The sequence below is a fragment of the Schistocerca americana genome, chromosome 3, assembly GCF_021461395.2.
Source record: "Schistocerca americana isolate TAMUIC-IGC-003095 chromosome 3, iqSchAmer2.1, whole genome shotgun sequence".
NCBI classification, from domain to species: domain Eukaryota; kingdom Metazoa; phylum Arthropoda; class Insecta; order Orthoptera; family Acrididae; genus Schistocerca; species Schistocerca americana.
In genome coordinates, this window is record NC_060121.1 from 515,900,944 (window position 1) to 515,919,030 (window position 18,087).

The window sequence follows — 18,087 nt, forward strand, 5'->3', positions numbered from 1 at the left end:
GTGATGCCCGAAACAAGATCTTGTCGGGAATTCCCTATCAGCAGTAATTACCCCATTATTTATACAGAGTGATTTGAGAAAATTAAGATGTTTGCATGAAGTAAACAGGTTTGAATTCTATTTGCATAAATACTACCCAACCACAGTATTATTGCATTTATTCTCCCATGGCCGTTAGCAGAAACATACAGTGACATTACAGTAAACTAATACAGTGATGGCTTAGGAAAACACAGCACATTGTGGATGATTTTAAGCCTGTTGTTCTTTTACTATGAAGCAGTTCAATGTGCCCTTGTGAAATATATAGAAAGTCTTGATAAGCTGTTCTATGTGTCCTCATTCCCAGGTGCAATAATCTTGTGGTTGACTAATAGGTATTTTATACTATAAAGTTTATTCGAATGAGTTACAATTGTCATAACTCAAACTGACCTGAAGAATTATATATAAAAAAAAAAAAGATGAGGTGACTTACCGAACAAAAGCGCTGGCAGGTCGATAGACACACAAACAAACACAAACATACACACAAAATTCAAGCTTTCGCAACAAACTGTTGCCTCATCAGGAAAGAGGGAAGGAGAGGGGAAGACGAAAGGAAGTGGGTTTTAAGGGAGAGGGTAAGGAGTCATTCCAATCCCGGGAGCGGAAAGACTTACCTTAGGGGGAAAAAAGGACAGGTATACACTCGCACACACGCACATATCCATCCACACATACAGACACAAGCAGACATATTTAAAGACAAAGAGTTTGGGCAGAGATGTCAGTCGAGGCAGAAGTGTAGAGGCAAAGAAGTTGTTGAAAGACAGGTGAGGTCTGAGTGGCGGCAACTTGAAATTAGCGGAGATTGAGGCCTGGCGGATGACGAGAAGAGAGGATATACTGAAGGGCAAGTTCCCATCTCCGGAGTTCGGATAGGTTGGTGTTGGTGGGAAGTATCCAGATAACCCGGACGGTGTAACACTGTGCCAAGATGTGCTGGCTGTGCACCAAGGCATGTTCAGCCACAGGGTGATCCTCATTACCAACAAACACTGTCTGCCTGTGTCCATTCATGCGAATGGACAGTTTGTTGCTGGTCATTCCCACATAGAATGCATCACAGTGTAGGCAGGTCAGTTGGTAAATCACATGGGTGCTTTCACACGTGGCTCTGCCTCTGATCGTGTACACCTTCCGGGTTACAGGACTGGAGTAGGTGGTGGTGGGAGGGTGCATGGGACAGGTTTTGCATCGGGGGCGGTTACAAGGATAGGAGCCAGAGGGTAGGGAAGGTGGTTTGGGGATTTCATAGGGATGAACTAAGAGGTTACGAAGGTTAGGTGGACGGCGGAAAGACACTCTTGGTGGAGTGGGGAGGATTTCATGAAGGATGGATCTCATTTCAGGGCAGGATTTGAGGAAGTCGTATCCCTGCTGGAGAGCCACATTCAGAGTCTGGTCCAGTCCCGGAAAGTATCCTATCACAAGTGGGGCACTTTTGTGGTTCTTCTGTGGGGGATTCTGGGTTTGAGGGGACGAGGAAGTGGCTCTGGTCATTTGCTTCTGTACCAGGTCGGGAGGGTAGTTGCGGGATGCGAAAGCTGTTTTCAGGTTGTTGGTGTAATGATTCAGGGATTCCGGACTGGAGCAGATTCGTTTGCCACGAAGACCTAGGCTGTAGGGAAGGGACCGTTTGATGTGGAATGGGTGGCAGCTGTCATAATGGAGGTACTGTTGCTTGTTGGTGGGTCTGATGTGGACGGACGTGTGAAGTTGGCCATTGGACAGGTGGAGGTCAACGTCAAGGAAAGTGGCATGGGATTTGGAGTAGGACCAGGTGAAACTGATGGAACCAAAGGAGTTGAGGTTGGAGAGGAAATTCTGGAGTTCTTCTTCACTGTGAGTCCAGATCATGAAGATGTCATCAATAAATCTGTACCAAACTTTGGGTTGGCAGACTTGGGTAACCAAGAAGGCTTCCTCTAAGCGACCCATTAATAGGTTGGCGTACGAGGGGGCCATCCTGGTGCCCATGGCTGTTCCCTTTAATTGTTGGTATGTCTGGCCCTCAAAAGTGAAGAAGTTGTGGGTCAGGATGAAGCTGGCTAAGGTGATGAGGAAAGAGGTTTTAGGTAGGTTGGCAGGTGATCGGCGTGAAAGGAAATGCTCCATCGCAGCGAGGCCCTGGACGTGCGGAATATTTGTGTATAAGGACGTGGCATCAATGGTTACGAGGATGGTTTCCGGGGGTAACAGATTGGGTAAGGATTCCAGGCGTTCAAGGAAGTGGTTGGTGTCCTTGATGAAGGATGGGAGACTGCATGTAATGGGTTGAAGGTGTTGATCTACGTAGGCAGAGATACGTTCTGTGGGGGCTTGGTAACCAGCTACAATGGGGCGGCAGGGATGATTGGGTTTGTGGATTTTAGGAAGAAGGTAGAAGGTAGGGGTGCGGGGTGTCGGTGGGGTCAGGAGGTTGATGGAGTCAGGTGAAAGGTTTTGCAGGGGGCCTAAGGTTCTGAGGATTCCTTGAAGCTCCGCCTGGACATCGGGAATGGGGTTACCTTGGCAAACTTTGTATGTGGTGTTGTCTGAAAGCTGACGCAGTCCCTCAGCCACATACTCCCGACGATCAAGTACCACGGTCGTGGAACCCTTGTCCGCCGGAAGAATGACGATGGATCGGTCAGCCTTCAGATCACGGATAGCCTGGGCTTCAGCAGTGGTGATGTTGGGTGTAGGATTAAGGTTTTTTAAGAAGGATTGAGATGCAAGGCTGGAAGTCAGAAATTCCTGGAAGGTTTGGAGAGGGTGATTTTGAGGAAGAGGAGGTGGGTCCCGCTGTGACGAAGGACGGAACTGTTCCAGGCAGGGTTCAATTTGTATGGTGTCTTGAGGAGTCGGATCATTAGGAGTAGGATTAGGATCATTTTTCTTCGTGGCAAAGTGATACTTCCAGCAGAGAGTACGAGTGTAGGACAGTAAATCTTTGACGAGGGCTGTTTGGTTGAATCTGGGAGTGGGGCTGAAGGTGAGGCCTTTGGATAGGACAGAGGTTTCGGATTGGGAGAGAGGTTTGGAGGAAAGGTTAACTACTGAATTAGGGTGTTGTGGTTCCAGATTGTGTTGATCGGAATTTTGAGGTTTTGGAGGGAGTGGAGCTGGATGTGGGAGATTGAGTAGATGGGAGAGACTGGGTTTGTGTGCAATGAGAGGAGGTTGAGGTTTGCTGGAAAGGTTGTGAAGGGTGAGTGAGTTGCCTTTCCGGAGGTGGGAAACCAGGAGATTGGATAGTTTTTTGAGGTGGAGGGTGGCATGCTGTTCTAATTTACGGTTGGCCTGTAGGAGGATGCTCTGAACAGCCGGTGTGGATGTGGGAGAGGAAAGATTAAGGACTTTTATTAAGGATAGGAGTTGACGGGTGTGTTCATTGGCTGAGTTGATGTGTAGGTGAAGGATTAGGTGGGTGAGGGCAATGGATTGTTCAGTTTGGAACTGGTATAGGGACTGATGGAAGGAAGGGTTGCAGCCAGAGATGGGAACTTTGAGTGTGAGGCCTTTGGGGGTAATGCCAAATGTCAGACAAGCCTGAGAAAATAAAATATGCGAGCGTAATCTGGCTAGGGCGAAGGCATGTTTGCGGAGGGAATGTAAATAAAACTTAATGGGGTCATTGTGGGGGTGTTGTGAGGGTGACATGGTATTAGAAGTTGGAAAGTGTAACATGAGGTGAAATGAAAATGAAAATAAAAATATATGGGGAGAGATAAAGGTGAACCGGAAAGAAACTAGAGATCTGGAATGAAAAAAGGCGAAAAGGTGTTGGTTACAGCTGGGATATGTTGGACTTGGGTTGGTAGACAACGATGTGCATAAAGGTTAGGTGATTGTGTTGCCGCCAAAACCCGTTAAAGGACGGAGAAATTCGGGAAAATTTCGAAAAAACTGCTTGTAGTATATTAAAAGGAGTGGTATTGTGGTGGCAGATTATGAAAATGAGGCTAACAATTGTCTGACGAAGAAATAATGGCGTTAAAACCTGTGGCAAGCGGCTAAAAATGATCAGTGATGTGGGAAAAACGGAAATGGAAATAAAGCGAAAGTTATTAGAACTGGCCGAAATGGTTGTTTAAAAGGTGAAAGGAGCTGTTTGTGAACTAGAAACGGTGGATATTATAGCAGCGGTAGTGCTGAGAGCGGCAAAAAAAAAAAAAATATTTTTTTGGTTGTGGTTTGGAAGTGGGTTATTTATGTACATCATAGGTACACATTACTCAACATACAAAGAAAGTTGAAGGTATATTTTTTCCTGTAAGTTCTTTACACTATTATCTTTAAAGCAGACTATTGAAAAGATGGTGTTGTCATTAATTGTGGTGCAAAAAAATTTTAATTATGTTTATCAAAAATTTTGGAAATGAATTCATGGTTTTTCTTCAAAAAAGCATTTTATTTTCAAAGTTAAGTCACAAGACCAGTCTGCTTATTAGTTAACCATGTTTTAAGACAATATACAAAATTCCATTTCTCTATCTTTAATAGTTTTTAGTCAAAGTGTATCAGAACATGAAATAATTTAACTTTCAGGAAATTCAAGTTAAAGTCAAAACTTGCTTTTTCTATTAAACTTACATGGCACTAATGCATCCCAGGTCCATATTCATCTTGTTTCCTGTGTTGTTCTTCATCCCTTCTCTTTTTCACACTTGTCCTTCTTATTCTTGCCTCTTTGGTGGCTTCCAACACTGATTTTACTGCTTCGAAGAGTCTTCTTTGGTCAATGGATACTAGAGTTCTATGCACATTTAGCCCACCAGGCACTCCCATCAGTTCCGTAACGTTAAGGGGAGTAATTCCTTCGTAGGGGGCAAAATATTAATTTTTTTCTCATAAACATTCCTTGGAGTGTATTTTACTAGAGAAATATGTTTTCTAAGGGCATTTTAGCCATTAAAGGCTTTAAATATTCTTTTACTTTAAGGGCAGCACATGTTGCCATGCCCACCTTTTGCCTTCTGTCAGCTTCTTGAACTTCAAAAACGTAATTACCTGATTTGTGAAAATATTTTGTGCTCACAGTTGGCTGCCCTGTTTGTACACTACTTTTGCTTGTTCCTTGTCCTTCCAGAATCCAAATGAATCATTTAACAGTGTCATATGGTCAAGAATCCCTAAAACAGTATTTGTAGGTAAAGATACGTTGAATTTCAGAGTTTATGATGCAGTTCTTTCATTTAATGATGGCAATGTGGGGAGAGTTAGGCTGCTTCAAAAGTTAGGCATATAGCCTGGGGAAAATATGATGATGGCACTCTCCGAATTGGATGCTGCCCGTGTGAAGAAAGTAGATTATGATAGCTAGGAAGGCAAGAATGCACTCAAGGAATGCTAAGAGAGCCAGGTAGGATGAAGAAAATGCAGATGACCCAGGATATGGCACAGGGAAGTTCTAAGATCAGTAACAAACTATGTTCATCTTAGAACAGTGAAACTTACACAATTTACAGAAACTGGGCTGAACATCAATGATTCATTTTTAAAAGAAGTTCAGTTTAATATTGTAGAAATTTGCAAGTGACTTATCTACAAAAATAGGTCAATGGAGAGAAATTCTTCCTCCACCAGGCATTAAAATTTTATATCATTCTCATGAACCATTCACGAGATAAATGTACCTAAAATTGACAAATTTAACATTGTAAGTATATAAGGTACAATCTCCCCTTAATCCTTGATACTGCACCATCATTGAAACATAGAACAGCATCTAGCACACCTATTTTTGAAGTATTTAGTCCTAGTAGAACAGTTTATAGTATCCGTTCCCAAATACAATTGATGAAACTTTCATTTGGGTTTTGAGTTCTACTGTGTTAATGTTTCTCTAATAATCTTGTGTCACTAAGATCCCTATATATATAGATTTTACAACATCCATTACAGCAAATGGCAAAGAATGTTTATGGTTGTAGGTCTCACCTTGAGTAGCAGCCCTCTGGTAGCCACACCATGAATCTCTGCCAGGTGGACAGAGTGCATGATATGGGTTGTCATCTGTGGAGGATTTATGAGAGATGGTAACCCATTCGGCCTTTTTCATTCCCTCAAGGTCATTTTTACTTTGTCTTATGGCTCAGCCATGACAATACTGAAACCTGGCTATTTCTTCATCTGTAAGCTGATCACGTCCACTAGTGCACTTTAGCTCCTTCTACCACTTTCTTCCTGTATCATTCAAGTTTTACTACTGACACCATACTTCATCCCCTGCTTCGGTGTGAGTCCACATATAGTTTTCCATCCTGTGTTACATGTGTTTTGCTTAGTGTTTTATCTTTCTGTACTGGATATTTTACTGACTCTCGTCTCAATCTGTTTTTGTGTAGGCACTAAAGACCTTGCCATTATGCACCCATACCACCATCCCCATCCCTCACTAATGCACTTATCATCAGCTAATTTCTTTCCTTTCAAATTCCTCTTCAATTTCCTCAGTCTTGTACCTAACCTTTTCTGGACACGTCCAACACATCCCATTTTTTAAATTTTTGTGTTTCCATAAGGTTTGGATTGACAAACTTTTTGGTACCCTTTCGAATCTCCATCTCTTAGGTAAGATGTATACATCACACCTTATTTCTCCACTGACCTGTGAAATATCTTCACTTCACCTTCAGATTCTGTCCCTCCACTATGACCACTAGAATTGATCAATATTTATGATTTTGCTTTCCACTAGTACAACCATGATGGTACTTGGTAATACATTCCGCATCAGTGACTTTGCCATTATCCAAGAAGGTAGCTGTCACTACACCTTTTAGGGAACTAGGGCATCTTTATTGCCAGGATGCATCCAGGGCTGCAGACATACACATATTGCTGTCATTCATGTCTACACTTTCCTGAACAGCATTTTTCATATAATCATTTGCTACCGGATTCAAAGTCTTGTAACATACCCTCTCTGTTATTGTTATTGTTCTTTTTGTTATTGTAGTTGTAGAGATATGAAATTATTGTAGCGGTTTGCTTAGTCAGCCGTACTTCGGAATTTTTTGACATTAAATGGAGCCTGAAACTTGCGTAATAAATACTTCGCGTGAAGTGCGATTTGCGGCATAAACAAAAATTAATTGCGGAGATGCAATCCACAGAATATTAACAGAAAAGCTTTAGAACAATGCGCACGACTGACTAGACACATTCAGAGGGTACGTACATTCGCGTACGAGTGGTTGCGATCTGATGAGAAAGATCTATCTTAAATTTTTTTGTGTAAAATAATTACTTCGTAACACACTCAGAGATTGCGAACGTACAATCAGGGTAGAGGCACGTTCTTTCTATCATTCCCTGTGGCCTGGGTAAAAGAATTGCAATTATTTAAATTTAAGAATATTTCTTTTTCAATCGGACTCCTATTTTTATACGAAAAGGAAGATTGCAGTTTCTGAATGTCTCGGCAAAAACACATCAAAATTAATCTTAGCGGCCACCAAAGGAAAGTAGTGAGCACAATCACGTACCTCTATTGTTGAGCAGTGCCATCGTAAAGATCGTCACCTCCATCTAAAATTCGCCTTCTCGAATTAACAGAATCATTTGTACTCCATTGGTATGGGATTTAGGCTTGATCTTGACAGAAATTATAAAACACGTTTTTCATCATTTAACACCTTCATTTAACACACACATAGACATAAAACTATACAGTACGTCTTTACGCCAGCACATCAGAACAAAAAGGTAGTTAATACTCGAAGTAATAAAAGAATCTCGAAATTAGTCCTTTGTCTCTCAATGATAAAAAAGTTTTTTTAGAGTATTCCTCTGGTATGACAGTCGAACAAATTTTCTTCTTGTATCTTTGAGATTAAATTACAACATTTTTTAGTTCCTTTTCAGTCTGTAGAATAATTTTATTGTACCTGTCAGACCTTGTAGGGGGAGATAAGTCCATTAGAGCACAGAAAATTTGTGCATTTCTGTAACCTTTGCCTATACACTGCATAGTATAAGCAAGTTTAATGTTTGTGGTATACACACTCTGTTTAGTTACACCACAAGTATAACCACATTTGTTTAAATCACAAAAATTACAAACAATTCTTAATGTCGTTGTGCAACCTCTTCTAGCATGTATCTCCTCAACTACCTTCACACCACTATTGCCACATGCCTTATACTGCAAAGCTTTATTTATTAGTTCAGATAGAGCAGAGCGTTCATGAATAACACAACCTGTATCAATAGTTGGTGCCTCTTATTATCAGCATTAATACTGTCAAGCTCAATGCCCAAATATCTCAGTTTTAGCTTCGAAGCACTTGGAGTAGTTGAAGCTGTATTGTATTCCAGTATTAGCAGAATTAATCCATGTGGTGACTCAATTTCCATAAAATGTACATTATTTAACCCCAAACTTCTTAATCCTTCTCTTTGCTTTCAAGTGGAATAAGAAACTTACGCACACTATAAGAAACTCACACACACAATTACTTCGCTGTAAACAAAATATTAGTGCCAAAACAATGACTAAACTCTCTGTATAAATAAAAGATAAGCAACTGTAAAGCTTTTGCAGGTTAGCCAGCTTAAGGGACTAAAAAGTCATAAAAATGAAACAAATGAGAGCAAAACTTTATTTTTAACAGAGTTGATTATATGCCTTGGGGACGTCATGGTGCGTGCAGCCACTTTTAAATTCCTTTACTTTTGGTACTTTCTGTGGTTCATTTCCCTGGAAGTAAACTTTTTCTTGTTCATAAAACTGCAGAGAATTTTTTAAGACAAAAATTTTAAAAAATCCGTTTTTTGACAGTTGTTCACATACAAGTCCCCTTAAGTAAATGAAAATAGAATATGCTGAACTGAACAAAAACATCCATTTGTGGCAAGTACAATTTTGTAAGCTGTTATGTTAGTGTGTGCCACTCTGTGATCATTGACAGGTGATTAGTGATATTTTTGTCTGTTTAATAGAGATACTCTAGATGTAAGGTACTGTTGGTAGCTTCATGTTGCAATGACAGTAAACTCTTCAGTACTAGAAGTAAATGATAGGACTTTCCAACTTTAAGTGTCCCGCCATCTTTTGCTTGTGAGTCTGAATGGACATAAATAAATGAAATATATTTATGCTGAATACTTTCATCCCCTCTCTTCATTTGTTTGATTCTGTATTTCCTATTTTATGTGTTGTTTTGTTCTCTTTTGTCCTGATTCTCTGCCACATACTTTGCCCATTGCAATTTCAACATGTGTGAAACTTCTTGGCAGATTGAAACGATTTGTTGGACTAAGACACAAACTCGGGACCTATGCCATACACGGGCAAGTGTTCTATCAACTGAGCTACCAAAGGACAACTCACAACTCGTCTTCACAGCTTTACTTCTGCCAGTACCTCATCTACTACCTTCTAAACTTCACAGAAGTTCTCCTGTTAAATTAACGAGACTTACACTCCTGGAAGAAAGGATATTGCAGATACATAGCTTAGCCACACCCTGGGGGGTGTTTCCAGAATGAAATTTTCACTCTACAGTGGAGTGTTTGCTGATATAGAAATTCCTGGTGGGTTAAAACTTTGTACCAGACCAAGGCTCGAACTCTGGACCTTTACCTTTAGCGGGCTAGTGCTCTCCCTACTGGTCGTGATTCATACTTCAGTAGTTTAGTCAGTGGAGCACTCACCCACAAAAGGCAAAGGTGCCGAGTTTGAGTCTTAGTCTGATACACAGTTTCACTCTGCCAGAAAGTCTCATATCAGCGCACACTCCAATGCAAAGTGAAAAATTTTGTTCTGTTCAACATTTGTGTTTGCCTGCCCCTAACATTTACCATTTATCTTTCCTTTTGGCTCATCGAGTGCTGTTTCATTTGTGAAGATAGAGATGGGCTGACCACAACTTCTTCATGAGACAAAAATCGTAGTACAGCCATTAGAAGTGCATTAATAAATAAAATACCATTTCTCCTAGCTTCCAAATTTTCTGGGAAAGGTATTAGGAAAAATGAAAGTGGAAAAGAGGGATGAGATCAGTCAGGTCACTCGAATCCCAGATTTGCAGAGAACCTTGAGAAATAATGGAAAGAGAAACAAAAATTAAATAATCTTACTCCATTGAAGAGATCAGTAAAATATTTCACTGAACAACAAAAGTGTTTACAAATATGGTATTGAAAGTTCTTGCAGAATGTGATTAATTTAGGAGTAAAGTTAACAGCTCACGGAATAATAGAGGCATTGAGTTGTCGACAGGCACACAAACAAGACTGAAAACTTTCCTAGTTTTAGGTCAAATCCTTCTCTCTCTCTCTCTCTCTCTCTCTCTCTCTCTCTCTCTCTCTCTCTCACACACACACACACACACACACACACACACACACACACACCAGTCTATTGTGCTGGCTAAATAAACAGTCCCAGTGGTGTTTATTCAGCCATCACAATGTAGCTGTATGTGTGTGGGTAGGGGGGTGGGGGTCGGCGCACATTTATCTGTGTATTGTTGCCCAAAAGAGGATTTGCCCAACAGCTAGCAAAGTTTTCAATCTTTTTGTGAGCCTGCTGGCATTTTAATACCTCTACTATCTAACGAGTTGTTACCTTTACTTCTAAATTGATCACAAAAAATGACTGCTAAATAAGAAGGGAAGGTCACCTATCAAAGAAAAAATGATACTAACTGGAAAAGATTGTTGGAGAGAAGGAAGAGCTTGCCCGTCAGTGTTGTGAGGTGCAAATGAGGTAGAACTTAATGGAAATTAGAACATATCACAGCCATCAGTGATTAGTAACATCCTGTAGTTCATGAGCTACTACCCGCTCCAGCAATGTTCCTCCTGTTAATGGTTGCAGACCTCATGTGCTTCATTGTATATCTTTATTTTCCTTTTTCGTGCTATGTCATACCTGACATGGCATTTGTGGTGACTACCCTCTCTTGCCATTAAAGCATTCATATAGTTTTCCCTTCTTCATTTTCTTTATTTCTTTCATTGGAGGAACTTCGATTTAAAAGATATGAAACCCGTCACCATTTGGTATGTAGCTGCTGCTACCTCTCGTGCTAGCTAATTTAAAAATTGCTAAGTTTTATTTGCTTTGTGCTGAATGGTCCAAACTTGATTTTTCTATTTTCTTTTGTTTTCTTAATCCTTTTTAGGAATGGAATATGAAGGATTTGTTCATGAAGTTTACCAGAGAGAAGTTTGGTTGAAGTTCAATAAAAATTTTCACCTCGCATATAATGGAGAAGAATATGATGTAACGTTTCGAATAAGTCGTAGTGGATACATGAGATGTCATGCTGCAGTTGATCTTGCAGTTAAAAACCTTGGTTCTGACATGCTCTTCCCAACAACAGTTACTCTAAAATCACCACAGCTTCATATTGATGATGATGATGATGATGATGATGATGATGATGATGAAGGGCAGCACCAGAAGAGAACTTCCAGCACTTCTAGTACAAAGGATAAAATTGATTTTGCAAGGCGTAAAATTCAGTGGTTTAATAGAAATCTAAATATTTATCAAAAGAAAGCAATAAAATGTATTTTAAAAGGAGAAGCCCGTCCCCTTCCATATGTAATATTTGGTCCACCAGGAACAGGCAAAACAGTCACACTGGTAGAAGTTATTCTTCAAATATTTCATCTGATACCTGATAGCAGGTGAGTATTGCTTAGTTAGTTTAAGTGATATATTTTCTCTCAACAAGGATTCTGTTCATTATATATTTCTATCATGTACAAAATTTCAACTGATTTACTCAGTTCTGCAAATAACCTAATTTCTTATAAGTCCTCTTAATTTTCAGCATCCTTGTTAGTGATACCAAATCTATGTTTGAACTGAGAGAGACAAAAGGAAACTGCACCCCCTTGTCCATCTTTCCTCTAATTTCTTAACATTAAAGATTCAGGTGCCTATCAACATTTATTGATATCTTCTGAGTAAAGAAATGATTTATTTCAAAATTAGTGTGCCGTTCATATTACACAACTATTCATCTGTATGTTCAACTTCCATTAAACATAAAATTTCCATATTTTATGTTATAAATTTATCTCAGTGCATAAAGCTGAATTCATTATGGTGTAGTAGCAAATAATGTAATTCTGTTGTGCAGATTGAACTGCCAATGTTCCAGTGCTCTTCAGGTGATATAATACATTACTTCTGGTGTTAGATCGGTTACCCCAATGAAGCATGGCTTCAATGGGACTGTAATTTTGCCATATAATGTGTATTATGATATTTAGCTGCTTTGGATGTACTCACAGAAAACCCAAAGTTTTTTGAACTTGGTATAGGAACTGTGTACATGATAGTGACTGCTTCAAAACTTCCAGTAAATATGCAAATGATACCTATTTCGTTCTCCTGTAACATCCTTCTTTCATGTTTTGAATTCCATGTATGGTCCACTGCCTTTTATGTTGGTGTTCACAGCTGAAAATCTGTGGCAGGTATTTTGATTTTGACCTATTTCTGATGCACTGCTTACTTTCAGATTGGTTGTTGCTACGCCATCAAATAGTTCTGCTAATCTTGTGGCTCAGCGATTACTGGAGTCAGGTTTGCTCCAACCTGGCGATATGGTAAGACTTGTGGGTTATCGGTACCTGGAGGAAGGTGGAATGCCTGAGGATCTCATTCCTTACTGTCTCTGTGCTGAAGTAGAACAATCACATCTGATGGGAAGACATCGGATTACTGTAGGTACTTGTGTTGCACTTGGCCAGTTGTTCATTGCAGGATTACCTCGTGGCCATTTCACACATGTACTGGTGGATGAGGCTGGACAAGCACTTGAACCAGAACTGCTTATTCCTGTTGGTGGGTATGGTTAACTTAGTTATTTATATCACTATGTTTATCCCTTTTACTTACTTTGAAAGTTGTGGGTGGGGTATTTGGTAATTTTGTGCTTTGAAATCTCCTGTGTGCAATACACTTTATTCATTCTGTAGTTTGTTAGTGTGCATTGCCCATAAATACAGGAGCTTTTATTAGGCATTGTCAAGTTGTCTAAAAGTTTTGTGTTCTCAGTATTATTTTTTGGGCATAGTCTTACTTTTTATGCACTTGTGTAGAAGAGATGTGAAGTATGACACTTCTAAGCAATGAGCTCAACTAATGTTTGTAGAAATATTTGTGTGCTGTAGATTCCAGTGAACAAGTTTGATAATTGACATGGAGATTTCAAATAAGCATATACAGGGTGTCTCTAACCTTTTGGGCATATTTATCATGTTGTACACATACACAGCATAAACCGAATAACAACAATGTAGCTTATAATAATTGTTCAAAGTGATCACCACCAGTGTCAACGCATGCATGGCAGTGGCACATGAAGTTCTGTCACACTCGCTCAAAGATTCCTGGTGTCTATTGTACCAGGAGACAGGATCCAACACCATCTCCTCAAAGGCTTGTGTTTGGACATGTGTTTGGTCGGACCATTTGTCGGCTCCTTGTAGTGTGAACACCCCGTCTCTCATAAGTTGGTATCTGCAGAGATAAACGTCTTCCAGTTAGGATGATGACTTTGAGGAAAGCATTCTCTATGCATTTATGCTGGTTTACGGGCACTACATCCTGCCACAACTCACATTAAATGAATGTTTACCAACTCTCCTGATGAGTAACATTCAATCTTTGACTAGGCATCATGCACTGTTCAAAAGGTTTGAGACAGACTGTATGATATATCTTTTTAAGCAAACAAGTTGTCAGAACAAGAGATTTTTTCTTTTAATTCTTTTAACCTACAGTTAACAAACTATGTAACATTTCAAATAATTAAACTAACCTGTAAACCCTACCCCCATGAACCATAGACCTTGCCGTTGGTGGGGAGGCTTGCGTGCCTCAGCGATACAGATGGCCGTACCATAGGTGCAACCACAACGGAGGTTTATCTGTTGAGAGGCCAGACAAACGTGTGGTTCCCGAAGAGGGGCAGCAGCCTTTTCAGTAGTTGCAGGGTTAACAGTCTGGATGATTGACTGATCTGGCCTTTCACCACTAACCAAAACGGCCTTGCTGTGCTGGTACTGCAAACGGCTGAAAGCAAGGGGAAACTACAGCCGTAATTTTTCCTGAGGGCATGCAGCTTTACTGTATGGTTAAATGATGTTGGCGTCCTCTTGGGTAAAATATTTCGGAGGTAAAAATAGTCCCCCATTCGGATCTCCGGGCGGGGACTACTCAAGAGGACGTCGTTATCAAGAGAAAGAAAACTGGCACTCTACGGATCGGAGCGTGGAATGTCAGATCCCTTGATCGGGCAAGTAGGCTAGACAATTTAAAAAGGGAAATGGATAGGTTAAAGTTAGATATAGTGGGAATTAGTGAAGTTCGGTGGCAGGAGGAACAAGACTTTTGGTCAGGTGAATACAGGGTTATAAATACAAAATCAAATAGGGGTAATGCAGGAGTAGGTTTAATAATGAATAAAAAAATAGGAGCGCGGGTAAGCTACTACCAACAGCATAGTGAACGCATTATTGTCGCCAAGATAGACACGAAGCCCATGCATACTACAGTAGTACATGTTTATATGCCAACTAGCTCTGCAGATGATGAAGAAATTGATGAAATGTATGATGAGATAAAAGAAATAATTCAGGTAGTGAAGGGAGACGAAAATTTAATAGTCATGGGTGACTGGAATACGAGAGTAGGAAAAGGGAGAGAAGGAAATATAGTTGGTGAATATGGATTGGGGGAGAGAAATGAAAGAGGAAGCCGTCTGGTAGAATTTTGCACAGAGCATAACTTAATCATAGCTAACACTTGGTTCAAGAATCATAAAAGAAGTTTGTATACATGGAAGAACCCTGGAGATACTAGAAGGTATCAGATAGATTATATAATGGTAAGACAGAGATTTAGGAACCAGCTTTTAAATTGTAAGACATTTCCAGGGGCAGATGTGGACTCTGACCACAATTTATTGGTTATGAACTGTAGATTAAAACTGAAGAAACTGCAAAAAGGTGGGAATTTAAGGAGATGGGACCTGGATAAACTGACTAAACCAGAGGTTGTACAGAGTTTCAGGGAGAGCATAAGGGAACAATTGACAGGAATGGGGGAAAGAAATACAGTAGAAGAAGAATGGGTAGCTCTGAGGGATGAAGTAGTGAAGGCAGCAGAGGATCAAGTAGGTAAAAAGACGAGGGCTAGTAGAAATCCTTGGGTAACAGAAGAAATATTGAATTTAATTGATGAAAGGAGAAAATATAAAAACACAGTAAATGAAGCAGGCAAAAGGCAATACAAACGTCTCAAAAATGAGATCGACAGGAAGTGCAAAATGGCTAAGCAGGGATGGCTAGAGGACAAACGTAAGGATGTAGAGGCTTATCTCACTAGGGGTAAGATAGATACTGCCTACAGGAAAATTAAAGAGACCTTTGGAGAAAAGAGAGCCACTTGTATGAATATCAAGATCTCAGATGGAAACCCAGTTCTAAGCAAAGAAGGGAAAGTAGAAAGGTGGAAGGAGTATATAGAGGGTCTATACAAGGGCGGTGTACTTGAGGACAATATTATGGAAATGGAGGAGGATGTAGATGAAGAAGAAATGGGAGATACGATACTGAGTGAAGAGCTTGACAGAGCACTGAAAGACCTGAGTCGAAACAAGGCCCCGGGAGTAGACAACATTCCATTGGAACTACTGACAGCCTTGGGAGAGCCAGTCCTGACAAAACTCTACAATCTGGTGAGCAAGATGTATGAGACAGGCGAAATACCCTCAGACTTCAAGAAGAATATAATAATTCCAATCGCAAAGGAAGCAGGTGTTGACAGATGTGAAAATTACCGAACTATCAGTTTAATAAGTCACAGCTGCAAAATACTAACGCGAATTCTTTACAGACGAATGGAAAAACTGGTAGAAGCCAACCTCGGTGAAGATCAGTTTGGATTCCGCAGAAATGTTGGAACGCGTGAGGCAATACTGACCCTACGACTCATCTTAGAAAATAGATTAAGGAAAGGCAAACCTACATTTCTAGCATTTGTAGACTTAGAGAAAGCTTTTGACAATGTTGACTGGAATACTCTCTTTCAAATTTAAAGGTGGCAGGGGTAAAATACACCGAGCGAAAGACTATTTACAATTTGTACAGACACCAGATTGCAGTTATAAGAGTCGAGGGGTATGAAAGGGAAGCAGTGGTTGGGAAGGGAGTGAGACAGGGTTGTAGCCTCTCCCCGATGTTATTCAATCTGTATATTGAGCAAGCAGCAAAGAAAACGAAAGAAAAATTCGGAGTAGGTATTAAAGTCCATGGAGAAGAAATAAAAACGTTGAGGTTCGCCGATGACATTGTAATTCTGTCAGAGACAGCAAAGGACTTGGAAGAGCAGTTGAACGGAATGGACAGTGTCTTGAAAGGAGGATATAAGATGAACATCAACAAAAGCAAAACTAGGATAATGGAATGTAGTCGAATTAAGTCGGGTGATGCTGAGGGAATTAGATTAGGAAATGAGACACTTAAAGTAGTAAAGGAGTTTTGCTATTTGGGGAGCAAAATAACTGATGATGGTCGAAGTAGAGAGGATATAAAATGTAGACTGGCAATGGTAAGGAAAGCGTTTCTGAAGGAGACAAATTTGTTAACATCGAGTATTGATTTAAGTGTCAGGAAGCCGTTTCTGAAAGTATTTGTGTGGAGTGTATGGAAGTGAAACATGGACGATAAATAGTTTTGACAAGAAGAGAATAGAAGCTTTCGAAATGTGGTGCTACAGAAGAATGCTGAAGACTAGATGGGTAGATCATGTAAGTAATGAGTAGGTACTGAATAGAATTGGGGAGGAGTTTGTGACACAACTTGACAAGAAGAGGGGACGGGTTGGTAGGACATGTTCTGAGGCATGAAGGGATCACAAATTTAGCATTGGAGGGCAGCGTGGAGAGTAAAAATCGTAGAGGGAGACGAAGAGAAGAATACACTAAGCAGATTCAGAAGGACGTAGGTTGCTGTAAGTACTGGGAGATGAAGAAGCTTGCACAGGATAAAGTAGCATGGAGAGCTGCATCAAACCAGTCTCAGGACTGACGACAACGACAACAACAACCTGTAAACTTCAAAGCTTTCTTGGTGTGATTGGTAATAAACACATTTCTGGATGACTGTTTATGTTGTGGATTCAGTTTTGATGTATACTGTTTCAATAGTCACTTCATTTTCACGAATCAGATTATATAAACACTGATCTTTGATGTGCTTGCTGTCGATGAACAAAAAGATTGTCATTATGACCATAATGTCATATAATTTGAAACTATTTATTTGTATGGTAATGGAAAGCCCCTTGAGGAGTGAAAATAATGGAAGGAGTAAAGGTAACAACTAACTGAGTAGTTACGGCATTGAGTCACTTATAGGCAAACAAACAAGACAGAGAATCTTACTGCTTTTGGATAGATCCTTCTCCGGAGCTTTAGTGTCCTCTCACGACTGCGTGGCTACATTATCCTGGCTGATTACATTGTGCTGGTACTGCAGCACAACTGGCATGAGGGTTTATGTCTGATGGAGTGGGTGGTGGGTGAAAGGCGGTGAAGGGGGGGAGGGGATACAGGAAGGCTAGTTGATGGCTGAGAGGGAGAGGCAGCAAGACACTGGATGGGAATGTGCCACCAGTGAGCTCATTCTGACCACAGGCAGAAGCAGTTGTGTGCAGCATACAATATAGAGGAGTATATTAACTATTTCAGACCTGAATTTATTCTGGAGGAAGGAAAATTGTTTATGCAGTTATGCTCTTAGGTGATTCAAAATTATTTTAAATGCAAGATTTATACAAAAATGTGTATCTGTTTTCAAAACATAGTTTGCACACTTGGGCTAAAATAACTGTTTATGAAATAGTGTCTATTGTAATAAATAGTAAAATGACCTTTTAATAATTGCCATGCAAAATAACAACAACAGTATTCAGTTATACAGTGGAATATAGTGAACCAACAACATCCATGCATTCAGGTGGTCATAAGCTGTTGTGCACTGCTAGAGTGACTTGCTGATATTTTCATAGTAATGCCCAACAAT

At 40.2% G+C, this 18,087-nt stretch overlaps 1 protein-coding gene across 1 annotated transcript in view; it reads left to right on the top strand.

Annotated features, from left to right (window-relative positions):
* Positions 1-18,087, top strand: part of LOC124607090 (probable RNA helicase armi) — a 51,228-nt gene that overhangs the window by 14,454 nt on the left and 18,687 nt on the right. Inside the window, exons 3-4 of the mRNA XM_047139280.1 lie at positions 11,163-11,673; positions 12,516-12,841. Of these exons, the coding sequence (XP_046995236.1) occupies positions 11,163-11,673; positions 12,516-12,841 (837 nt within the window). The remainder of the gene's footprint in view (positions 1-11,162; positions 11,674-12,515; positions 12,842-18,087) is intronic.